Source organism: Micropterus salmoides, unplaced genomic scaffold (genome assembly GCF_014851395.1).
Source record: "Micropterus salmoides isolate LMB-PRFRI ecotype aquatic unplaced genomic scaffold, ASM1485139v1 Ms_hic_scaffold_9, whole genome shotgun sequence".
Classification (NCBI taxonomy): domain Eukaryota; kingdom Metazoa; phylum Chordata; class Actinopteri; order Centrarchiformes; family Centrarchidae; genus Micropterus; species Micropterus salmoides.
Window position 1 is genome coordinate 7,415,428 of NW_024044681.1, and position 27,276 is coordinate 7,442,703.

Genomic DNA, 27,276 nt, shown 5'->3' on the forward strand with positions numbered 1-27,276 from the left:
AATTATAACATAGCGAGTTCCGTAAAACCTCAGCAGCTCAACTCCTCCTCTAATCACTGATCCATCTCCTGCAACTTTACAGGCGAGTTACTCCTTCATCTCAAATCTAATGTCTTCCTCCTCCTTCTCCTCTACAGGCGAGTTGTTCTAGTCATCTTCCACTAGGCTACTCCTAAAATCTCGTCCTCCTCTTCTCCACTGACTATCTCACCGTCTTTCTACACCTCCTTTTCCTCCATCTGTCTTCAAGGTGAGCCGCTCTCCTCCTCTACTCCAACTCCTCATCCGGGCAACATTAACATTTAAGTGTGTTACTCCTACTGCTCTGTGAATAACACCAAATGTTAATTATAACAGTAAATCTTTAAGTTATTACAGGTTTTTGTTACGGATTAAAAAAACTGAAAGTAAAAGAGATATAAAGTGCATTTTGCTTTTAATACCTATGTGGGCTCCTTTTTTTTTTTTAAATCTTGAAGGACATGTAACCGACTTTTACTTTAGAGAAAGATGTGAGTAGACTAAGTTAATTCCTCCACCACTGAGAAGAAAAAAAATGTTGATGAAAAGACAGGCCTACCTCAAATGTGTCGCAGGCAAGGGCGCCACTTTGTGTTGAAAAGGCGGTGGGGACACAAGGTCTCAGATCAGGGGCGAGATGATACACTTGGATCACGAGACTTGATGCACGAGAACAAGACGAGAAGATTTTTAACATTATTTTGAAGAACTCCTCACCCAGAAAATTTGAGCATTAAACACTTAATTTCCTGCATTAAGGAGACATTTTCTGCTCCAGTTTATGGTGGAACTGTCTTTATTCATATAAAGGGAAACAAAAAATTTAGCTGGCTGTTAATATAAACATATAACAGAATATAATATAAATCAGCAGCCTGTTTGTTTGTTTTTTTTAGCTTAAGTTACTTTTGCACATTTGTTTCTTCTACATTTAAATTGCATTGCGGGTTTTCTTGTTGTGCAAATAAACCTCTCTGAAAGCACAACATTTTTTTGGTGCAAGGTATTTTCAGAACATTTTTAACAAATGCTTTCAAAAAGTGAAGGGTGTCAGTGACACAACAGAAGTAGACTGCAGTGGCCTGTTTGAGTAAATGTGGTTAGTTTCGTAGTTTGTGATTCATTTCAGTCATTCTTTAGTTTGTAAATCTCCAGTGTTTAAAAGAGAGTTTCGGTAGTTTTTCCACTTGTCTTTCCTTTACTTGTGGGCGGGAAAGGTGATACCTGCCGTGTGACACCGGCTCAGCCCGGAGGGGCGGGGTCAGGTGTCGACGTGTTTACCTCCTCCTCCTCCGCAGGTGTGTTCGCTCGGCGTTGTCCGTGAAGTATCCTGAATGCGTTGTTTTGTCGTGACAACCGGCCCGATGTACCGAGAAAAGGCGTTGTTCGGTTTAAAGACATTTTGGTGAATGAATTCACTGAACTCCCAGTTCGGTGCTGTGGGATTGTTTCCTCAACAAAACAGCACCATGCGAGATGTTCACCTGAGTAATGAGACGTGCTGGATCGGTAAGGACATCTTGTCTGTCTGTCTGTCTCTGCCTGATGCTGTAAAGTACAAAAAGCAGTATTTCTGCGTAGCTACCACACCTGAGTACTTTGATTTCACTGCGTTTATCGGGCAGCTGTATCACATTATTACATTATTTTTACTCCACTGTTTATTAGCTAAATTTAGTTTGCCTTCTAGATTGAGAATACAAAATATTATCAATAAATAAAATATCATGGTATAATAAATTAAGCTACCCAGCAGTGGATATAAAGAAATTAAAATCACCTCCTTCATTAACATATCCATAATTACAATTAAATAGCCTACATATTATTCTGAAATGGGCCTTACTGCATAAATAAGTGCTTTTTTACTTAAGTATATTGTGATGCTCAATCTTGAAGGCAGGACTTTCACTTATAACTGAGTATTTCTACACTGCTGCATTGCTACTTTTACTTAAGTAAAATATCTGAGCAAATACGTTTATAGGCTATTTATATACATATACACACACACACACACACACATATATATATATATATATATATATATATATATATATATATATATGTGTATATGTGTGTATATATATATATATATATATATATATATATATACACACATATATGTGCTCAATTCTATGGATCTAAAAAAAACAAAAAAACCCCACCAAATATTCACATTTGAGAAGCTGAAACCTGTGATTTTTTGCTGGAAAACGATTAGGTTAGGTTAACTTGGTGCAGTGTTGCTTCATAGAAAAACATCACAAAAGACATCAACAAGTACCGGAGAAGCATCGACGTGTTTTACTTCACAAGAGGAAAATATAAACACAGAAGAAAAAGGACATTGTTGACAACATAGTTCCGTGGACTAAAGTGCTCGTGTGGTTGTTGCACTTTGCTTCATTGAACTGAAGTTTGTGTAAAGTGTTAAGGTGCTAGTATGTTTATTGCACATTGCCCTATTGCACCAAGATCACAATTAAAGTATTTAATACATATATTTATTGCACACGGGACTATTTTACATTGTTCAGATTGAGTTGAAGTTTTGGTAACGTTGTAGGGACACAGGTTAACATTTTATCAAAAAGCTTAGTGTCTAAATCATCTACGTACTTTTTTCAAAGTCAATATTTTAATCAATCAATAACTCACTTACATTTACCTCCAACCTGTAGTGGAGGAGAAGTATAAGCTCTCTGAATCGTGTCAACTGTGCTTCCTGTTTACATCCCTCAAGCATTATGGGTACTGTAGTAAAACAGTGGACTGCTTTTTTAACAGGCTTCTAATTTTCTGGAAAGATGTATGTCATTTGGAAACGACACAGAAAATAGAAGCTCTAAAGTACAATTTAAGTAAAAATTAATCTATTTTTAATGGATTGTTAGAAACATTGTTCTCTCTGTATTTGGTTAACTGAATGCTTGCTTGCATAGAAATGTCACATTTTTACACTCCGCACTGACTGAAAGCATGTAACTGGAATTAGTTTATATGAGGTGAACAAACTGAACTGTCTTTCCTCCTAATTTGTACCAAATTAATTAATTCTTTCCAGGAAACCTCAAGGAAATTATTAGGAAATCTGTTAGAAAGGAGACATAAAATAAATAACATTTATAACTGTTTTCTTCCTTTTATAGCTTCTGATGTTCACTTCCATTTTTTTTTTTTTTGCTTCCCAATAATTTTGGTTAACAAGAAATTTAAGCCTATGACATTAATATGAAATCGTATATTAGATCTGAAATAGTTTCCACTTCTCAGAATAGGTTACACAGACATTGTTACTTGTGTATACTGAGGCCTCAGTGTGGACTGTGTAAATATTGAACTGCTGTGCCTGGGTATGCTAGCGGTCTGCTTTCCTCATGTTACTCTAGTCATCATAGCAGTCAAACCAGTATTACACACTCCTTCACCCGTCACATAAAAAGGTTCACAGAGAGCAGAAACTCAGTCAGCAAACACTGACTCACACTAAAAGAGCTGCTCATCAATATTTTGATATTTAACATTAGGCCTATTACTAGTGCTGGACAACCATTAAAATTTTTAATTGCGATTAATTGCATTGTGCAAGATTTTATAATGAATTCTAAAGTAGTGTATTGGGCACTTTTAATTTAAATGTACTGCTATAAACACAAATGTGCAATAACATGTGGTTTGCAAACACTTTAAACAAATAAGGTGCTTTTTCCCAGCAGTGTTCCCTTTACACAGTAGCAATAAAATATTTCCTGTAAATCTCAACTTAAACATTAATGTAATCAAATCAAATATAAAACCGAAGCTGTTTGCCACTTCCAGGGCGTTACCTTTTATCTAGCTTGTTCAAACAAGTCAGAACATCATAACAGGCTCCTTCTGAGCAACAAGTTCACATTTATAAATCTGTTTTCAGGGATCAGCAGAAACATTTTTCTTTTATCAGGGAGCAGCAGAAACAGTCTGTGTTCAGCAGCAAGTGTCCCTGTTACAGTGAGCTGAAGTGGTCGCCTCACGCACACGCCGCCCGCTGCCAAAGCTGAATTGTCTTGAACGTTTTGTACGCAGCGTGCAGCAGAAATGATTGGAAGAGAGACTGATCCTCGCTGTTTGTGAGTTTCCAGAATCTCTTTCTGTTTTACTAAATAGGACATCAACAGGAGGGAATTCACACGGCAGAGCGTCCCCGCAAAACTAGATGAAGGCCTGTCAGGTGAAGTGATGTAGACGTTGTGATTTAGAGAACGTTCCTAAGACCGACATCTTCCCCAACACTAACCAGCATGCAGTGTGCAGCTCTCCACTTCGCTGTGGCGTTTGATCGCTTGTCTTATGTCTTCCGTGCATCCAGCGAAGCCTCCGTCCGCTGCTTGTTTGGGCGGCTGATTTGCGGGCTGATCAACATCCCGCCCCTCCTGTGAAGATGGATGGATGGACTTTCTGTTCATAGCTGAATTGCGCAATGTTACGCTGCCTTTTAGGCTCGGGCGGTGTTGTGGTATTAAGGTCGGTTTACCAGGAGCTAAGTGTTTTTTATGCTCTCTGTCCCTGCAGGGTCTGTGGTCAGGCTGTGGTGCGGCTCTGAGTCTGCAGTATGTTTGGTCAGTGGAAATCAAACACTGTTTGAAACACACCTCGACAACAGCACCCAAACAACAGGTATATCCCCTCACACAGACACACACACCGTTTACATATCTGTGTTAATGCACTTAGTGTTTACTGCTTACGAGGGGTGTTTGCTTGTGAGTAAACATCCTTGTTAATGGGTTTTTAAGTATCTTATTTAAAGATAACCTCTCTGTGTTTATTTAGGAGTCTGTAGTGTCACTTTACAGTGTTTAATTATGATCAGTCAACTCATTGAATAATGGTCTTAGCTCTAAATAATATATCAGCAGATATTCTTTTTTTTTAATAATAATAATAATATCATACGTGGATAAACAATTTATTTATAAGGATTTCTTAAATTTAGTTATTAAAGAAAAGTGACTCATTATGCAGTGAGTGACATTTTACAGGGTCAATGACCTCATACGTATCTTTGAAATTTCTTGTTCATGGCCGCCATTACGTTGACATGCTAATTTTGGCTGATAATATCAGCCTGGTCGGTGTTGTAACCTTAACTCACAAGTGTTATTTATACTTCTGCGTCAAGTCTACGCTGTAGCCTACGGCGTCAGCTACTCGCATAGCCGTGCATTTATACTTGTGTGTCTGTGTCGTTCTGCAATTACACCGCCAAATAGCGCTACAGCATCCACTGTGTTGACTGTTGCAGGTTGAGCAGGCTATCTCTGGTTTAGCCCTCCGCTAACTTGAATGAGGGTAAATTTGTATACGTGCGGCTGGTATAGCCTTTTAAAATGTTATCGACCGAATGGATCACGTTCTGATAGTGAAACGACTCATTACGCTCGGGTTGTGACGGTCAGATATATTAATCCACCGTTTTACAGCCCCTGGTTTGCCTGCTACAGGGTGTCTGCGGGGTCTTAAAAAGTCTTAAAAAGTAATAAATCAATTTTGTGAAAATTAAGGCCATTAAAAAGTATTAAAAGGTCTTTTAACAGGGTATTAAATTTTGTAGATATTTTTGTCAGTGTGAACATCCTTTTTGTCCAAAGAGTTTGTTTGGTAAAAGTGTGGGTGAACGTATTTATTTATATTGCATAGCCAAAATTACTAGACAGGCAGAACGTAGCGAGTTATTATTCTGTGTAACGTTAGGCGCAGGGATCTAGGATCAACCGTGCGAGACTTTCACTCTCATACGCCCCTAAAAAAAGATCCGTGCGAACCGGAAAACTGATTTACGAGCACAACAGACCGTAACCTTCCACCACGCCGGATCCCCAATGCTAATTGTTCAAAACATGGTCGGACTGAGCTCTGTGGCCGCTTGAACAGCCCCGTTACTCACAAACAAGAGCAAGATGCGCCGTCAGCAGGTGAAGCGATAAGACAGCAGACAACAGGGAAAATATAAGCAGCATATTGGTTTGGCTAACGTTTGCTGGCTATTTAGCTACATCGGTGCCTTTTTATTAAAACACGTTCAACTGTTCATTAAGCCGATGCGCTCGTCATCGTCACTTTTCGTGAGCAGATTAATCACAGCCTGGACGGAGCTGCATTTAATTACAAAGTTTGCTACAGCAAACTTTCCAAATGTTGAACTAATCGTTCTGCCTAAATAGTTGATTATTGACGAGTTAGTAGCCTACTTAAAATTAAAGTTAGAGACTAACTGTAGAATATTTTTCTTTCACAAAGTTAATGAATAAAAAACAACCCTGAAATGATTCAGCTGTAACTGGAATTAATATAATAATAGTGGTAAACTATTATAGAATATAGATTATAATGATTATAATTATAATGAATATAGTAACAACATATAATTAACATATTAATATAAAACTAACAGTTTACTATTATATTAACAATGTACTTTTAATATAATGTTATAATATTATACTAATACACTCATTTGTACTAGTTCCTCCTCCAGGTTGTGGATCGAGTGTAGTGGAAAGATTTAGCCAGAGCCAGGATGCCATTGTGCCAATATGTGCTGCTTCTAACCTCCTCCTGACAGCAACATGTTCCCCTTGTTCTATTTTAAATCTGTTTTACTAAAGTTTACACAAATCGGCTTTAGGATGCAGACAGCAGCTGTTGATCGTTGAGTGCTGCACTGCCTACACTACCGACGTTATCCATCACTCGCTTTATTCTCTTCACCTTTGTTCCTTTCTGGCCTATTTGAATTATGTTGTATTGATACAATGGTCGATGAAAGTTATCACAAAAAGAGTCTTTAGTTTTACAGTCTCAAAATCTATTTATAGTAAATGTAAGTTAAAGGTGGGCTGTGTGGTTTTTAGTGGCTTCTAGCAGGAAGGTTTCAGATTGAAACCAACAGCACACGCTTTACATATTTGTGACTGAAAATAAGTTACAATTATGTCAGCTAGTTATCAACTGGTTGGCGTTTGCAGGCAAGCTAACAATTTTTAGGTGAGGTTACAACCTGGTCACGTATAGGCAATAAAATGTTATAAATATGTTTAAATTCCTTTTAAAAACTCCACAATTCCCCTTTTAAAGTTGTGAGGCTGACTTAACTGGTTACAGCTCAAAGTGGCGCGGCAGTCTTTAAATTATGTTGAAAAGGTCTTAAAAGGTCTTAAAAGGTTTTGAATTTCACTTCTGGATTCCTGTATAAACCCTGTGCTAGTAAAATTCACTTCAAAGCACGGGGCACTTCCTGTCGGCTCACAGTTCTCACGGTCCATGCCGCCCCGACGCGTAGTTACATTTTTTTAAGGAGGTGCACGGTAGGTTATGGTGAAGGCGACTGCGTAGGGTACGGGGTTACGCGTAGGCCACACGTAGGCTATGCCGTCAATTCGACGTAGAAGTATAAATCACACATTAGCACACGGCGTATTCACCATGGGGAGGTGAACATTGAGGATCGTATGAGGCCTTTTCCACTACAGGAAGTTAACTGTCGGACATTCAAAGGTGGGACTGGGGAAATCTTATATCATGACAAATACCATGAGATAGAGCTGACAAAGACACAGCAAGTAATGTTACTAACGTTAGCTAAGTTGCTGCGACGGTAAAGGCTCGAGCAGACTACACGACATTCAGCGTGCTGTTCAGACTACGCAACTTGCCGTCATGTGACGGGAGTCTTGAAGTCGTTGTGGCGTTCACACTATGTGACTGATCGGTGACAGGGGGTCACACGCTACACGAGCTGATAGCGGCTCTGTCAGCCGACGCTGGTCTCCAAACCACGTTTTGTCAAGAAAACACATGTAAAATGTGAAACGGGAAATGACGCGAACCTTCACAGGAAACAGCTGTTGTTTGTTATTATAAATTGTAGCAATTAAATTAAATAAAGACAAAGAATATGCCAGCACACCAGCCCCAGACAGTAATACTCTCCTGCTGCTAAAGCTAACATCACAACAACAGCATGTGTTATACAGAGAGGGCTGTGGACACAGGAGATATTTGTGTGTTGGATTAGAATTGCATGTCACACCTTCCAGCGAGTATCCATTGTCACTGGTTCTTTTGTTTCCACTGAGAGGATGAGTTCCTGAAACTCCATTTCCAGGAGGTGATAGTAGATCAGGTACTCACTGGGGGACATGCAAAGCAGCAGCTCGTTTGCAGCACAGCAAACGGTATTAACAACGCAGGACATGTGTTTAGCTCATTCCTGTAAGGAAGTGAGTATTTTGCTGCAGTGTTTTGCGTTAGTCCCTGTCAGTTGTGGGCGTTTACTACTACTGCCTTTCTCAGTAACACACAGTTAGTGTAGCAGCTGCTATCAGCCTGCTCTACGGGGACGACGGCCAGATATTCAGGGTCCCCCAGAAGATTAAATTCTAACACACTTTTTGCGTTACCATCTAGCAACATCAGATTTCTTCCTTGAGTTTCATCTCACCAGGACTTTCAAGTCTCCCTTTCGTGATCCTCTGGCTTTTCATCTGTCGCCTTTTTTTTCCTACAACATTTTGGATGCTGTTATACAGAGATGTGTTTCTGTTATTTAGCCTACCATCGCTTATCGCACCTGAGTGATTTGCAGGACCCTCTGCCCACCTGTGGGTCCAGAGTATAACTGGATCAAAGTGGCCTGCAAACAGACGTGTCCTGGTTTCTCTGTAGTGTCCGAAGGTTTTTGGGGTTTCCAGCTGATAAGTTGGGTTTGCAGCACGTAGCCTCAAACATAACCAAACTCAGTGGAGTACAGACTAGCTAGAGAGAGTAGATACTTCTCTGTTTATTCTCTTTCAAAGACAAAAAACCCTCAGCCTGTTTTTATTTTCTATTTAACTTTTTTAAGCCTGATCGTACACTGCACTGAAACTTTTACTGTCCCGTGTTACCCTGTTTTTTTTTTTATTATCCTGTTTTTATTTTCTATTTCACCCTTTTCAAAATTATATTTTAATGTGTTTCTTTTTCATTTCCCTGTGTTGCTTTTATGTTTGAAGTAAAGCACTTTGAATTGCCTTGTTGTTGAAATGTGCGATACAAAGAAACTTGCCTTGCCTTATATAAATGGGGTGGACAGGATAATGAAAACACCTGTCCTTATAGTGCAAAGCAGTCACCATCACCACAAACTACATCCTTAAAAAATGATCATACAGCGGAATAAACACCTCTATAAAACAATCTCAATAAATACATTATAACCTTCATGAAGGATTTACTACAGGTCAACTTTAAAGTTAAAGTTTTGGGGAACAGTCGTTAAGTTCTCACTGTAGAAAAAAAGAACTGCATGAACGTAATAAAAATGATATATCTATGTGTTTTGTTGTTGTTTTTGCCCTGCTGAAAAGATAAGATAATAAGATCCATTGTTAAGAAGAGGAAAATGTCTCCATACTTCCTCAACACACACAATGCAGTCAGAAAGGAGAAGAATAGTGACACATTGTTTTGTACTCCAGTAGATTGAATTTTAAAACATGGAAGTTGAAGTTGCTGTCTTTTCCTCTTAATGTTACTGTAAATGTGCCGTGGAGACAAACTGGGGGCGGCTATGGTCAGCCAGTATTTATCCACGGTGCATCAGCTACTACACAGTTTCTGGGTGGGGGTTAATGTACGTAATAATATATCAGAGTTTTGCTTTTAGAGAGGAATTTGGCTGAACTGCACATCCAAATCCAAGCTAGTTCTGAGCAAAACAAAAGCGCTGGAAAAATCTGCTGTATAAATGTAATGTGCCGAAAAGAATCTATAAACAGTAATAATTAAATAGTTTGGATTTCCTCTTTAATGTTGCTCTTTTGCCGCTACAGAGGAAATACAGTCCTGACAAGTAAAAACAAGCTGAAAACTTCTTTCATCTGCGTCACTGGATGTCATGATGACTGAAAAGTACTTTAAGAGCCTGACAGGAGAGTGTGTGACTAGGGTGAACAAATAATCTGCGGTTACACTTAATGGAAGTATTTCATGTTTCACTGTTACGTTCCCTGAAAATGTCCAGGGAATGAGGGGAGGAACAATAAAGATTAACGCAGGAATCAAGGAAATCCAAGTAAGCACAAATAAGAAATGTATTAACAACTTGGATCAAAAGGAAAAAACAATATTAATCTAGCTTCCTATAATTACAAGGAAAATGTACATACATAAACTTATAAACAACCTCCCTCCTACAAGGGAGAGCACTGATCCCAGTACAACTGGAGTTAGCAACACCCACCCGTGCAGGAGGGGGAAGGGAAATACCTGCAGGAGGAGAGAATGAAACACAACAACAAGAGACACACGACACTCCAGCCGTAACATTCACTTCTACAAGAGAGAAGGCTTCACTGAAGAGCACTCTCTTCTTCTTGGACTTCTGCTTGAAGTGAGCTGGTACGCACGTCCACATTTTACTCTTTGGCGTACCGGGACTTCTCCCAATCTGCCGGTACTATCTCCTCTGCCCTCTCCAGATCAGGTTCTCTGGGCGCTACGTGGTTTTGGTGAACCGACCAATCACAGCCTGGATGGGGCGGGACAAATATTGACAGATAGGTGTCATTTTCACTGGGGACGCTCAGAATGTCTCCGTCACGGTTTGAAAGCTTTTGTTAAAAATGTTCTGAAAAACAACTTGCAACGAGAAATGAAAGAAGGCACAATAAGAAAACAATGCAACTGAAATATAGAAGAAACAAATGCTTTGTCCAAAAGCTGATTACTGCATTATATTCCATTATGTTTTTATATTTTGAATTGTTACCTGCCTCCTTAATTTTGTTTTCCTTCATATAAATAAAGACTTTCCATTAATAGGTGCAGAAAATGTCTCCAAATTAAGTGTTTAATGCTCAGAGTCATGACGCGCCTTATCTGAGCCCTTTGTTATATCTATTCACCACTTTACAACACAAAGTGACACAATCACCCAGTGTTTTTAAATGTTGAACTTGTTCTGCATGAATGGTGAATAAATCAAAGACTAACTACCATGTAGAGCATTTTTCTCGCACAGGTGGGCAGACTATCAAATTTCTTTCCACTTGGGGCCAATTCTTTGCTCTGATTTGTTACAATAGAGAGAACAAAGTGATAACAATCACTGTGAAAACATCAAGAGTGGGTGAAAGTGAGTTAATATGTAAAGAGGAATGTACATGGGACTTTAATTATTCATTTATCTGGAGGGCAGATCGTGTGTAACATGAAGTTCACCAGAGGTTTGCGCTGACACAGACAACAAAAGGACAAAAATAAGATGAAAGTCCCCCCTGATTGCAGATTTATTGATAAGGAAAAGTGTATAATTACTCCGACCTCATAACCAGCAACTAAATAGAAATATTACATTTAAATTAAAATACTGTTTACACGTGAAGCTGCTAGGTTTACACACCCCTAAACGATTATTAGGAACACCATACTAATACTGTGTTTGACCCCCTTTCGCCTTCAGAACTGCCTTAATTCTACGTGGCATTGATTCAACAAGGTGCTGAAAGCATTCTTTAGAAATGTTGGCCCATATTGATGGACAGCATCTTGCAGTTGATGGAGATTTGTGGGATGCACATCCAGGGCACGAAGCTCCCGTTCCACCACATCCCAAAGATGCTCTATTGGGTTGAGATCTGGTGACTGTGGGGGCCATTTTAGTACAGTGAACTCATTGTCATGTTCAAGAAACCAATTTGAAATGATTGGAGCTTTGTGACATGGTGCATTATCCTGCTGGAAGTAGCCATCAGAGGATGGGTACATGGTGGCCATAAAGGGATGGACATGGTCAGAAACAATGCTCAGGTAGGCCGTGGCATTTAAACCATGCCCAATTGGCACTAAGGGGCCTAAAGTGTGCCAAGAAAACATCCCCCACACCATTACACCACCACCACCAGCCTGCACAGTGGTAACAAGGCATGATGGATCCATGTTCTCATTCTGTTTACGCCAAATTCTGACTCTACCATCTGAATGTCTCAACAGAAATCGAGACTCATCAGACCAGGCAACATTTTTCCAGTCTTCAACTGTCCAATTTTGGTGAGCTCTTGCAAATTGTAGCCTCTTTTTCCTATTTGTAGTGGAGATGAGTGGTACCCGGTGGGGTCTTCTGCTGTTGTAGCCCATCCGCCTCAAGGTTGTGCGTGTTGTGGCTTCACAAATGCTTTGCCGCATACCTCGGTCGTAACGAGTGGTTATTTCAGTCAAAGTTGCTCTTCTATCAGCTTGAATCGGTCGGCCCGTTCTCCTCTGACCTCTAGCATCAACGAGGCATTTTCGCCCACAGGACTGCCGCATACTGGATGTTTTTCCCTTTTCACACCATTCTTTGTAAACCCTAGAAATGGTTGTGCATGAAAATCCCAGTAACTGAGCAGATTGTGAAATACTCAGACCGGCCCGTCTGGCACCAACAACCATGCCACGCTCAAAATGGCTTAAATCACCTTTCTTTCCCATTCTGACATTCAGTTTGGAGTTCAGGAGATTGTCTTGACCACACCCCTAAATGCATTGAAGCAACTGCCATGTGATTGGTTGATTAGATAATTGCATTCATGAGAAATTGAACAGGTGTTCCCAATAATCCTTTAGGTGAGTGTATATACAGGACCATAGTGCCATGTGAAAAATACTACACGTCCACAAACAAAACATCTGATTGGTCAGTGTCTTGACATCGTGAATTCTTTAGATTTTTTTCCGGGTCTGATAAAGTTATTAAACACACATCCTGCAGCTACACACCCTCCTAAACATACACTGAATGTTTGTTTTCAGACTTACAGACAAACAGTACCTACAACCCGTGGCTGGGCCTGATTCTGGCCCTGCTGTCCGCCTTCCTGATTGGTGGGAGCGTCATTCTAAAGAAGAAAGCTCTCCTTCGATTGGCCCGCAATGGACACACGAGAGCAGGTGAGCAGAGGTGGATGCATATTATTTCATGTTACATTTTAAGCGGACATAAAAAGAGTTTTTTTTATTACTTATGTGTTGAAACTGAAGGTGAGCGTCTTTTTAGTGAAACTCTGGTGCACTGACATGAATCAGGAAGGTTTCTGAAAGAACAAAACAAATGTATTTGGATCATCATTACGTGTCATGCAGAACTGCTGCAGTAAAAAATCAAGATGACAAACAAAAAGCAAACATGGACAATAAATGACAAAAAAAGATAATGTGCATTTGGTTGTTTCTCATGTGAGAAAACATCCATCTGTAAGCTGTTTTTTTTTAAGGAAATAAATTGAAACGAATGACTGACACAGCCAGGAAAAAAATAAATCTAAAAATGGTCAACAGGAATGTGAAAGGTCAAACGATTAGTTGCCAGTTTGCTAAAATGTGTAGTTATACTTATAATCCTTTCTACAACGGATTTTTTTTTTTTAAATGGTTGGAAGTAGAAAGTCAGAGACTTAACTAATTGGCTCTAGTGAGATTAATAAAGTTGTTTGAACCTGAACTTGAAAGAGACCGTTTGGACTCCTGAATATAGCCTGCGTGTTATGAAACATTTGGTCAAACAGAGAGTTGCCCAACTTGGTCAAACCAGTTTTTTCTTTGCACTTCACATGTCACAGAGCTCCCTTACAGGGAACTAAACTGTAGTGTTTCTACATTAAATATGACACTGTGTACTGTATATATTTGTGTGTGTGTGTAGGTGATGGAGGTCATGGCTACCTAAAGGACTGGCTGTGGTGGGGAGGCCTGTTAACCAGTAAGAATTGTATTTCTATCTGAGTGTATAATCCACAGCTCTGTGTCCATCTGGCTAAACTCTCATCTTGAGTGCTTTGTTACCCAGAGGAAGATGAATATCAGTTTAATCTCTGTCCAGTACAGAGATTCGTTGGTCCAGAACTTGTTTAGCCTAGCTTAGCACAAAGACTGTAAGCAGGGGGAAACTGCTAGCCTAGCTCCATCAGCAGCTAACCATCCGGCAAGTGTGTCTCAACATCTTAAGACTTAACTTCAGATCACATGTTGTAACGGCTCCATGGCTGTCAGAGATTCATGTTACGGTTTGCTCTGTGTCCTGTTTTTTTGACTGGAAGGCACAGATTTCCACTGCTGTTACCAGCAACAGCCGCCAACTCTCTACTTTCTGCTGCTTCAGCCGCCGTCGTGTTTACACTGGAAACTATAGAGGCCACAGCAGCAACCACAATGTCGCCAAGTTTCCATCCAAACCTTGAATTTAATTTTCAGAAAATCCACAAAAGAAAATGCGAATTAATGTCTGTTAAAATTAGGTTTTTGATTGATGGAGATAAACAGTTGGCGGAGCTGCTTCTCCGGTCTGTGCTGCTAAACTCCTGCAGAAGAAGAGGGCACGACAAGTTGAGGTCATTACAAGAGCTCCAGTCAAAGCTCAAACAATGGAAAACATGATGGAAATATGGCATTTGTGTTCATTTCATGTATTAATATGAGGAAAGTTACAGTAGTCTCATTTCTCCAAACACACATGAGGTTTTCATTTAAGTCATAATTTGTACGTTTGTTTTTTATCCACACACCAACTAACACTTTTTTGCTTTACTTCAAGTGTCTTTTTACGAATGTTCGATGTTTCCGATATGCACACAAAATAAGTTAAACTATCATCGGGTATAACAGGAAAATGACAGGAGGACGGCTCATCAGACTTGGGGAACTATTCTAGCTGTTGAGCTAATGTGACAGAGTTAATCACTAACAGGACAATCAGTTCACACAGTTTATACAAGATGTACCATCGACTCCTATCTCTTAACTGTCTGCAAACCATCGCTCCTTTTTTGGAGTAGTTTACGGACGGGTTTCTGAGCTGCACACATCACAAAAGTAATGTGTGAAAAATGCTCATCATCCTATAAAGTAAACAGCCGTTCAGTTTGGATTATTTGCTATTTAGGTTCAATGCAGTTTAGGTACCGTTATTAATGGTACTAGCTGCTGTTTCTTACTGTATCAGTGTGTTTCATGTTGGCTAGCCAGAGCCGACACATGTCTATCATAGTGTGTACCAAAATAGAATGATAAAGTTTAACTACAAAAATGTATTTAAATACAATTTAGATAAATTTGTTTTGCTGTTTTTTAAATGCTGGTGTGATTTTCTCCCTGCTAAGCTAGGCTAAACACATCCTGGACCTATGAAGGTCCATCTCTGACTCCGGGGAAGACACAAAATAAGAAGTTGTTTTGAGATGTTTTTCATCGTGTGTATGTGGATTATTTAGCAGAGGCCTTTTCATTTGACTGTACTCCACCTCTGCAGTGGGAGCAGGGGAGGGCTGCAACTTTGCCGCCTACATGTGTGCTCCGGCGACACTGGTGACTCCGCTGGGCGCTCTGAGCGTCCTCATCAGGTAGCTGTATTTCTCAAAGGTCAAGTAAAGTTTCCGTTTAACTGCACTTTGTCAGTACAGAAGTATTTGGAAAGCTTAAAGGTAAATACAAAAACAGCTAAAGCAAAAACAGATTTTTTTCCTGGAGCTAAAAACAAAATGAATGATGGTTCAGTTTCTTGTGAATAACGGATAAACTGACTTGCAGTGTGTGTGTTTCAGTGCAGTTCTGTCCTCCCACCTGCTGGGGGAGGTATTGAACGTAGTGGGGAAGCTCGGCTGTCTGCTGTGTGTGCTGGGAAGCATCTTGTTGGTTCTCCATGCCCCACAGGAACAGGAAGTGACATCACTACATGACATGACCAATAAGTTGCTGAAACCTGGTGATTCTGTCAGTCAGTGCATTTAAATGCAGTTAACCTGGGCTGAGTTCAGCGCCGACAAAACGGAGCAAACGTTTATTTCATCGGAAACGGTGGTGCCTTGTACGCAAGCGCACTGCACTTTACTGCCTTTTCAATATGGCTGTGTTTACGTAGCTGACTGGGTAACTCCTCTAACACGTCCACCAAATGGGAGAAATACCTCGAACGCTGCGCAGAGTTTCAAGGAAACATGTTAGCACTCCTGCATCTGACACATGCAGGGAGAAAGAAAATTGCCGACAGTGTGAACGTCTAAATGAACAGACAAAGTCTAATAATAATGCGTCGATTTGATCGCTGGCGCTATAGTCTTTAATTAGACTGACAGGACAGCTGATTCGGTGGTTGCCTAGCAACATAATAAAACGCAGTTCATTGATCTTTTCCAAATTCAACCAAAAAAGGCACTGCTGGGCTCCTCCATGTTTTCCAATCTGCAAAACGCTTTCTGTCTGATCGGGGCCATGAAATGTTTTACATTTTCTAAAGACAACCAGCCGTACAAAATAAAACTTTCTAAAGTATTTTTTGTTTAAATCAGGAACTATCTGATCAAGCCAACTTGACAATGAATCTGATGGAAATGATGATGTTTTAACTGTTCGGACATGGATGTTATACGTCAGTGTTTAGGTGCACGAGCTCCGCTGTGAGTCAGTCAGTTGTTAGGAAAGAAAACAAAACGTTTCGCACCGTGCTACTAACAAGCTAACGTTAGCTCGTTGCCTCAGAAGGTCAGACATGTGGACAAGTTGGGCACTGGTGCTGAGGTTAGCACAACAGGCGGATCTGCGTGCGAGTCAGCGCCAGCAAAACGCCATAGCCGAAAGACCGCCTGCAGGTTCCTCGTCAGTTAACGTTAACAACAGCAGAAAGTTGTGTAAGACGAGGACGTTGTCTGTGTGTCGGCGTTGATCCACTGTTGTAACGTTAGTTATGTAGATGGAAACATCCAAAATGCTAACACACATTCAAATAACTTACATCTCAAAGATGTGCCGGTGTTGTGCAGAGTTCTGCATGCCTGCTGAGAATTGCATGCATCTCACAGTAGATAACACTTAGATATATGTTGAGAAGTTGGCATTAAATTTCATCCTAGGTGGTATTCAAAAGGTCTTAATCCTGGGGGTACCCTGCAATACCATGTTAAACAGTTTATGCTCTTTGCTCACACAGCACTGGATATGGTATCATTAAATCTGTGATTATGTCAGCCTTTCAGCTCACGCCCTTCTCGCACCTCTCCCAGCACTTGGTTACTCACAACACAATAAACCTTTCCAATATCAGCTGTCAGAGTCCTTTATCTGACACCACCCTTTGGCCAAATATTACATTTACTTCACCACAACTGCTGAACAACAAAATCTAACTTAGGACCTCAACTTTTATCTCACAGTTTGGTTTTCTTTGCAGTGAGCTTCACAGCCTCATACAGCCCCTAGCATGGCTGTAAACACGTAGTCTTGTCTTAAATATCAGAATGAGCTTTATGTACATTACTCACAATGTGCTTACTTATACAATAACACAATAATAACATCAAACACAGGCTACAGTAGAGAGAACACATATATACACACTATAAACAGAAACAATATAGACAGATTGAGACAACAGTGCAAAGGATGCAGGAATAAATAAGTATTATGGGCAGGTGTTATGTACATGAGGTAATAAGTGGTAACCAGTAAACAGCTGCTGATTAGAGGCAGAGTTACTGGGTTATTGCACAGGATTTGTTCCTGACACTGTGAGGCAGAAATCAGCTGTTCATCAGAGTGATGGCTTGTGGGAAGAAACTGTTCCTGTGTCTGTTGGTTTTGGCGTACAGCGCTCTGTAGCGCCTCCCAGAGGGGAGGAGCTGGAACAGGTTGTGTCCGGGGTGAGATGGATCTGTGTTCAGTGTTCATAACTGGAGTCAGGATCGTAACGTTGAAATCACAAGTTAAAAATGGCTAAATGTTTCTCATGAGTGGAATGATTTAATAATCCAACGGATGAGGATTCAGGTCACAGCCAAACTTCAGTCATCCAGATGTTGCCTTTCAACTTATTGCAGAATTATTGACCTTAACAAAGTTTCTCATGGAGGTCTGTTTCTGTTTTGGTGTCATCACACACAGGTGATTTCAGGGAAATGAATTTAGTTCAGCTTCGTATAAAGACTAAAAACAGGGGAAACAGCTTTCCTGGTTCTGTCCAAATATATCACAAGCCACCTACCAGCACCTCTAAAGCTCACTGATTAAAACATCACATGTGTTTAATCCGTACAAAAAACAAAGGGTAAAAATGACACAGCTGCAGTGTTTAGCTGGACTATTTCTTGGACATGCTCAGTAACTTCCTGAAGTCAAATGTCTGGCACATAACCTCCATTTAAAAAGGTGAAATGTCCCCTTTACACGTGTTTCAACATGTTAATGATTTTTAGAAAGCGTGTGAACGAGTTTCAGAGGTGCTGGTAGGTGGATTTTATTAGCTTTGGACAGAGCCAGGGTATCTGTTTCACCCTGTGTCCACTCTTTAGACTCAGCTAAGCTAATGTGCTGCTGGCTGACATTCACCGTGCAGACGTTAGAGTGGTATTAATCTTTTGGCATATAAAGGGAATACGTGCCTTTCCTAAAATGTTCTTATTTCAAGTACTCATTTCAGGCCCCATTCACACTACTACATTTTTGTTTTAATGCAGAGACCTTTTGCTACGTTTGCACCTCCCGTCCAGACTAAACCGGGGAAAACGGAGAAGTTTGAAAAAGCTGCTGACACCGTTTCATTTTAAAACTCCGGAGGGCGTTTTAGTGAAGAACGGCAAAAACAGAAGACTTTAGAAACGACGCAGACGCTCACGTTAGGCTCTCTGATTGGGTCTTATAAGTCATGCAAAGTAGAAACACGATGCTGCTGACAGAGTTTTTGATTTGGTATTTTTATTAAAATATCTTGTACCGTGCAAACAACACTTAAAGCCTACACTTGCACTGTGCATGTCGCCGTTTACTTTGTGACAACTCCCAGTCTGTTTTCCGCCGCCACAGCCGCTTTTAACTCCCGTGTTACATTCAGTCATAGGTGTCATTTACAGTGGGGACGCGGGGACATGTCCCCACCACTTTTTTAAAGCAAAATTTGTGTGAAAACTTTCTGAAAACGTTTTGCTTGCAGTTAAATAACAAATGAAAATGCCTTTAGAAATGTTTATATGCACAATAAGAAAACATGCAATGCGATTAAAATATAGAATAAACAATTTTGCATTATCCAAAAAAAGTAACTTAAGTGTGAACAAAACAGGCTACTGATTATAAAATGACCCAAAAACATGCATGCACCAGTCAGTAACTTTAACAATTTCTTTTTGTCCAAGTTCTTTTTCACAAAAGAGGAGGGCTGAGAGCATTATATTATATTTATATATTTTGAAATGTAATGTGCTGCTTGAATTGAGTTTCTTTTTACATAAATAAAAACATTTCCACCATAAATTGGTGCAGAAACTTTCACCAGAATGCAGGAAATTAAGTGTGGAAAGATCAAAATTTCCTGGGGAAATATATCTCAGCTTTGAGGATATTTTTAAAACACTGTTTAAGGATGTTTTCGTCTATTTCTCGTGGACTAATATCCTTGTGTCTCTTCACACCCCTAATCTGACCCCTATGTTCCCACCACTTTTCAACACAAAGTGACGCCCTTGCATTCAGTAACAGTCCCAGCTCGTTATTGGTTTGGTTATTTTCGTCTGCAGTACTTTATTCTTTCGCCAAACCATCTGCTTCATGTTTACACTGGCACGCACACGCCCAGCGTACGTGAACGGCCACCAGATGTGCGTTTTCAGTCGTTTTAATACAGACGTAGATCAACTCTGATACGCAGCTAAAACGCTGCTGTGGACGGAGATCGTATTTGTTTTAAAACTCGTAGTAGTGTGGATGGTGCCTGAGAGAAACCAGGTCAACACAGCTGGACTTCTGTAATACACTGAAAATGTAGAGCAGCTGAAATGTGATTCTGGCTGTTTGCCTACAACACGATAGAGAAACAAACAGAGACACTTGACCTGCCCTCCAAAAGTTCACTGGCTGTTGTATAAATACATTTGGTTACTAAAGAAATGTTATTTCAGTTAAATAGGATGTTTAGTGTTCATGTGTTGTGTGTTTTCAGTAATAACTCTTTATGTAACCGTCTTAGGTTTCCTGGTGTACATGTCGGCGGTGTTGCTGCTGTGTGCGGTGCTCATGGGGTATTTCTCTCCTCGGGTCGGTCGCTCTAACATCCTCGTGTACATCAGCATCTGCTCATTGCTCGGAGCCTTCACCGTCTCCTCCGTGAAGGGCCTCGCCATCGCCATCAACACCTGTGAGAGACATAATACATTACCATGTTTTTACGCATTACAAAAATTGATTGTTAAAGCATAGAAATGAAAAGAAAAGCTAAAGTATTGCTAAACATTTTATATGTGCTGAGATGGGGAGCTGGTAAAGAACAGATGTAATTACAGACGTGAGGCTCTGATTCACGCCTCTTCTTTTGCATCAACTTTCTGCTTCCTTCAGATCGCCTGAACGAACAAAAACAAAGAATATAAATGGCAGCTGTTTATATACTTGTTTTATCTTAAATCTTAACCTACTTTTCAGCTAATGCTGCAACTAATGATTATTTTCATTATCGATTAATCAATAATTATTTGGGCTATAAAAGTCTACTAAAAATCAAATTTCTTACAATTTCCAAGAGCAAATTCTCACATTAGAGAGACTGCAACCAGGTAATTCTGTTATCATTGTTACTTGAAAAGTGACAGATATTATCCACTGGTTGTCAAAATAGTACCTAATTATTTTCTGATGAGAAATTAATCAAACAATTGAATCATTGCAGCTGTCAAATTGTTTCAGCCACATAGGCCTCCTGTTCTGCTCTATTTGTCAACGCGTTTTATTCACAAAAATGTAACAGAAGAGTAACAAGAATAATTTCACTATGCACAGTTTCAAGGTCATGCTGTCAGAAATCAGCAGACAAGTTTAGCTGTGTCAGCAGTAATAATTAGAAATGATTAATAATACAGCTGCCAACGACGTCAGAGCTGCACTGTGACAGAGAGAATAGATTGACATGAACAACACGATTAGCTAACATACATAGATAACATACAGTTCTGGTTTGCTTCCACTCAGCAGTAAGCCTGAGTTAAGTTTAACCAGTAACCAGGAGCCTACCGTAATCTGTAGCAGCTTTCATACAGAGATCTCCCAATAAAGAATATCCGCCAATATGCTGCATTCGAAAAAGTTTGTGGCATAATCCCGCAACCAAGTGTGCTTTCCAAAGAAGGTTAAAGTCAAGGGCAACTGGACTTGGTTGAAGATACTGGAAGACGTTTCGTCCCTCATCCAAAGGACTTCTTCAGTTCTGACTGACTGGCAGGGAAACTCAGCTATTTAACCTCAGTGGGGTCGTTTGCCAGGATTTTTTTAACGGACAGTAACTCCATAACTATTGGACAGATTTCCTAAAGTTTGGTTCAGACATTCGTAGTCTCCAGAAGCTAAAAGCTATGACTTTTGTGATCCCCTGACTTTACATCTAGTGCCATCAAATGCTCAAAACATGTAGAGTATCTCACAAAAGTGAGTTCACCCCTCACCTTTTTGTAAATATTTGATTCTATCTTTTCATGTGACCACACTGAAGAAATGACACTTTACTACAGTGTAAAGTAGTGAGCGTGCAGCTTGTATAACAGTGTAAATTTACTGTCCCCTCAAAATAACACATCACACAGCCGTTAATGACTAAAGCGCTGGCAACAAAAGTGAGGACACCCCTGAGTGAAAATGTCCAAATTGGGCCCAAAGTGTCAATATTTTGTGTGGCCACCATTATTTTCCAGCGTGGGTCATCGATACCGCTGGTTCGTTAGTGTTCCTGGTCGCTGTGACGACAGTCGTTACAGTCGTTAAGACTACCTGTGGCCGAGACTGAACGACCATCGTTGGTATCTTCACCTGAGGCCAATAGGTTACGTTTGTTGAGTTTCCTGGGAAGTGATGAAAGGACAGCATTGTAAGTGGGGGATAAGTGGTGGCGTAGACCCCCTCCTCTGTTCAATGACGAGTCCAGCTGCCCTTGACTTTAACCTTCTTTGGATAACTATGACCTGGATGACTGAGAATCTTCACAGACATGTGTGCTTTCACATAGCGATCCGGCTATCCTGAACCAGAGGCGTAAAAAAAGACTGTTACGTCTAAAAACAACAGCATGCCGGCTGTGGCTTCAAATCGGACCGGCTCCTTTCATACAGTGCAGCGAGCCGGCATATTGGCGTAATACTCCCGTAAAATAATGCACTGTTAAAGCGGCTTATGTTGTCCAATTTGTGGATTGCAAAGGGAGGTAAAAAAAAATTTATAGACCAGAGACTTAGTTGATAATGAAAATTATTGTTAGTAGATGCAGCGTTTGCTGAATCCGACTGTCCGCATAAAAACAACAATTTAAAATCACACAGTATTAATTAAACAAGAAAAGACATAGCAAGCCAAATATAAACATCAGAAAATAAGTGAATTTACTTACATACTACTAAGTAGTAGCTTACAGTTATATACTATGTTATTAATAATATGTTATCAGTATCAACATCTGTGGACAGAGGAGATGAACTAATTCATTAGAGAAGACATTTTTACAATCATGAATACAAGTTTGAAAATGAACAAAGTAAATCTCTGTAGCCCGCTCTTCTCCTCATCTCTACAGTAGCCGTGGATAAAGAATTTTATACCTCTCTGGTACTTTTTTTTTGTACAGTGATAAATCAGTGGAGTGCTCTTTTAATATTCATCATTCTCTGTCTGCCTAGTGTTTTATGATATCTCAGTACTTGCTAGTCCTCTCACCTGGATCCTGCTGTTTACTCTCATCGTCTCCATAATAACACAGGTGAGCTGTCAAGTTATACTTATCCACTCCTTATAGGAAAATATGTTTCTCATTGACATTTCTGCTTAATTGACAAAAACACTGTGATGCTGTAGCCACACAAATGTCATTCCACCCATGTAGAGCGGTGTGTTTTCAGGGGTGATTTTTCTTACCCTCACCTGTCTGTCTGTGTCGTTCCCTGCAGGTGAACTACCTGAACAAGTCTCTGGACACCTTCAACACCCTGATGGTCTACCCCATCTACTATGTCCTCTTCACCACCGTGGTTCTGTCCACCTCCATAATCCTCTTCCAGGAGTGGAGGAGCATGGCGGCCGTGGACGTGGTCACGACGCTGGGATCTTTCCTGGTCATCGTGGTGGGCGTGACCATGCTCCACCTCTTCAAAGACCTGCAGGTTGGTGGCCCCTGCCGCTCAATATAAATTTGTTTTTGTAGTTAACATGCAGCTCCACTCAAAGTTTCTAATGACGGATGATTTTTTTAACAGTAACTCCATAACTATTGGACAGATTTCCTAAAGTTTGGTTCAGACATTTGTAGTCTCCAGAAGCTAAAGGCTATGACTTTTGTGATCCCCTGACTTTACATCTAGTGCCATCAAATGGTCAAAACATGTACAGTGTCTCACAAAAGTGAGTTCACCCCTCACCTTTTTGTAAATATTTGATTCTATCTTTTCATGTGACAACACTGAAGAAATGACACTTTGCAACAGTGTAAAGTAGTGAGTGTAAATTTACTGTCCCCTCAAAATAACACATCACAAAGTGTCAATATTTTGTGGGGCCACCATTATTTTCCAGCGCTGCTTTAACCCTCTTGGGCCTGGAGTTCAGAGCTTCACAGGTTTCCTCTGGAGTCCTCTTCCTCTCCTCCATGACGACATCAGAGAGCTGGTGGATGTTAGAGACCTTGTGCTCCTTCACCTTCTGTTTGAGGAGCCCCACAGATGCTCAGTAGGGTTCAGGTCTGGAGACATGTTGGCCAGTCCATCACCTTTACCCTCAGCTTCTTTAGCGAGGCAGCGGTCGTCTTGGAGGTGTGTTTGGGGTAGTTATCATGTTGGAATACTGTCCTGCAGCCCAGTCTCTGAAGGGAGGGGATCCTGCTCTGCTTCAGTATGTCACAGTACATGTTGGCTGCTGCTCCCCATTCACACTTGAGACCTTGTAACATCAATGAGTCACATGACACCGGGGAGGGAAACTGGCTAATTGGGCCGAATGTGGACATTTTCACTTAGGGGTGTCCTCACTTTTGTTGCCAGCGGTTTAGACATTAATGGCTGTGTGATGTGTTATTTTGAGGGGACGGCAAATTTACACTGTTATACCAGCTGCACACTCACTACTTTACACTGTAGCAAAGTGTCATTTCTTCAGTGTGGTCACATGAAAAGATATAATCAAGTATTTACAAAAATGTGAGGGGTGAACTCACTTTTGTGAGATACTGTACTTCAGTTCATGACACGATACTTCATCATTGAAGGTGCTCTGTGGACGTTTCTTATAAACAAACAAAAGTTATCTCTTCGCTGAGTGTTACTCACCACAATGTAATGTGTGTATCCTTGTGGTCTAATAAAAGTGTTGAATGTATTTCTCTCCTCATAAAACATTTTCAAGGCCACATGCATTGTTTACACTCATGTTTACTACCTACCAGTCTTCTTCTTCCCTGCCTTTGTTAGTGCATTGCAGCATATTTTAGAACATTACTTCAGCTTGTAGATCAGTGGAATAGTTTAAAACCATTGGCTGTACTGTGTAACGTGTCACCCATGTCCGTGTGTGTGCATCCTTGAGAAAGTGCACGGACACAACGTGGTTTGTAATGAAATGTGAAGACATTTATGGTCCCTAGAGGAGGAAATCTAATGAGTTTAGTGATCCCCTGACTTTCCCTCTAGCGCCACCATGAGGTCGACGTTTGTGGTTTGTAACAAAATAGAGCCATTGGATGGATTTCCATATGATTTGGTTCAGACATTCATGGATGAATTGTAGATTGGACAAAAGAATAAAATGTGTTTTTGATGTCTTGCAGGTGACGATGAGACAGCTGACCAATCAGCTATCTCTGCCAGTGGAGAGGGAGGGGCTTGCAGAGGAGCTTTCAGCCAATGGACGAGCAGGAGGGATAGGAGGAAGAGGGAATATAAAAGAGGATAAATATGGACTGATGGACAACATAGTGATAGAGAGTCTGCCTCCTATGAGAGAGGAGGGACCGAGAGTCTTCATCATTAGCTGAAAGAGACAGAAGAAAGACGGAGACACAGCTTTGTGTTTCCTTTCTGGACTGGTCAGTGCTGTAGTCCTCTCTCTGACTGATATTCTTTTTTTTTTAAGTCCGAGCCTCTTGTTTGTTACAGTTAACCCTGAACACACTGTGCAAGTCCTGGAGATAAATCTGAGGGAAAATCTGACCCCATTTACACGTCCTCACTTTATGCATCATCGGCAGATTGGAGAACTACTGGATATCCAAAAAGCTAAATGTAAATATATCCACAAAGCTTTCAGGACAGATTACAATCTACAAACAAATTACTACACAGAGAATTAGAACAACAAAGGGACAAACAATATCTACAAGGAGACAAAATGACCACAAAAGATACAAAGCGACTAGAAAAATAATTTAAATAACCACAAATACACATAAAATGACAACAGAGATGCAAACTGAGACCAATAGGTGCAAAATGACAACAAAATGGTTACAAAGATATGAAAAATGATCACAAACTGATGAAAAACGACCACTGATGCAAAACGACTACAAACTGATGCAAAACGACTACAGAAAGATGCAAAACAACTACAAACTGATGAAAAACGACCACTGATACAAAACGACTACAAACTGATGCAAAATGACTACAAACTGATGCAAAATGACTACAAACTGATGAAAAACGACCACTGATGCAAAATGACTACAAACTGATGCAAAATGACCACAAACTGATGAAAAACGACCACTGATACAAAACGACTACAAACTGATGCAAAATGACTACAAACTGATGCAAAATGACTACAAACTGATGCAAAACAACTACAAACTGATGAAAAACGACCACTGATACAAAACGACTACAAACTGATGCAAAATGACCACAAACTGATGAAAAACGACCACTGATGCAAAATGACTACAAACTAATGTAAAATGACCACAAACTGATGAAAAACGACCACTGATGCATAATGACCACAAACTGATGTAAAATGACTACAAACTGATGAAAAATGACTACAAACTGATGCAAAACAACTACAAACTGATGAAAAACGACCACTGATGCAAAATGACTACAAACTGATGCAAAATGACCACAAACTGATGAAAAACGACCACTGATGCAAAATGACTACAAACTAATGTAAAATGACCACAAACTGATGAAAAACGACCACTGATGCATAATGACCACAAACTGATGTAAAATGACTACAAACTGATGAAAAACGACCACTGATGCATAATGACCACAAACTGATGCAAAATGACTACAAACTGATGAAAAACGACCACTGATGCAAAATGACTACAAACTGATGAAAAACGACCACTGATGCAAAATGACCACAAACTGATGAAAAACGACCACTGATGCAAAATGACTACAAACTAATGTAAAATGACCACAAACTGATGAAAAACGACCACTGATGCATAATGACCACAAACTGATGTAAAATGACTACAAACTAATGTAAAATGACCACAAACTGATGAAAAACGACCACTGATGCAAAATGACTACAAACTAATGTAAAATGACCACAAACTGATGAAAAACGACCACTGATGCATAATGACCACAAACTGATGCAAAACGACTACAAACTAATACATAATGACTACAAACTGATGCAAAATGACTACAAACTAATACATAATGACCACAAACTGATGTAAAATGACTACAAAAAGATGCAAAATGACTGCAAACTGATGCGAAACAACTACAAAAACATGCAAAACAACTACAAATAGATGCAACGCGACTACAAACTGATGCAAAATGACTGCAAACTGATGCAAAACGACCACAAACTGATGTAAAATAACTACAAAGAGAATTAAAACATCACAGAGACTCAAAACGACCACAAAGGTCCTTGAATTAAAGTTTATTAAGTGAAAGTCTATTAAATCACATCCGAATGTCCAGATAAAAGACATTTTAAATGAGGGTACATGGGGCCGCTGTCCATTATAAGTTGAAAAAATAAGGAGATGTCTCTGCTACACCTTCAGATTGCCTTATTTACTTTGGTCTTGAAGGTGGCGAGAGACGTGTTTCATATATGAAAACTTTCATTTTACTCCCCATCAGTAACCTTAGTGAACGGCTTCCTGTATTTAAAGAGAGAATTTTCTCTATTCAGGTTTTAAAGGATAAGCCGGATGTGTATTTTTTTTTTTTACTGTTAACAAATCTCATCCAAAACTAAAAC

At 40.0% G+C, this 27,276-nt stretch overlaps 1 protein-coding gene across 2 annotated transcripts; it reads left to right on the forward strand.

Annotated features, from left to right (window-relative positions):
• The first annotated feature begins 1,325 nt into the window (after positions 1 to 1,325).
• Positions 1,326 to 27,276, forward strand: nipal4 (NIPA like domain containing 4). 2 transcript variants are annotated; one of them, XM_038707657.1, is made up of 11 exons: positions 1,326 to 1,530; positions 4,576 to 4,680; positions 12,040 to 12,096; positions 12,838 to 12,975; positions 13,727 to 13,783; positions 15,329 to 15,419; positions 15,621 to 15,781; positions 20,030 to 20,197; positions 22,716 to 22,795; positions 22,983 to 23,195; positions 24,851 to 27,276. In XM_038707657.1, exons 1-11 carry the CDS (start codon positions 1,431 to 1,433, stop codon positions 25,055 to 25,057), a joined length of 1,377 nt encoding a protein of 458 aa, XP_038563585.1. In that variant the 5' UTR covers positions 1,326 to 1,430; the 3' UTR covers positions 25,058 to 27,276. The 2 variants fall into 2 exon arrangements, with proteins under 2 accessions (XP_038563585.1, XP_038563586.1); XM_038707658.1 differs by lacking the exon at positions 12,040 to 12,096 and having other exon boundaries at positions 1,327 to 1,530.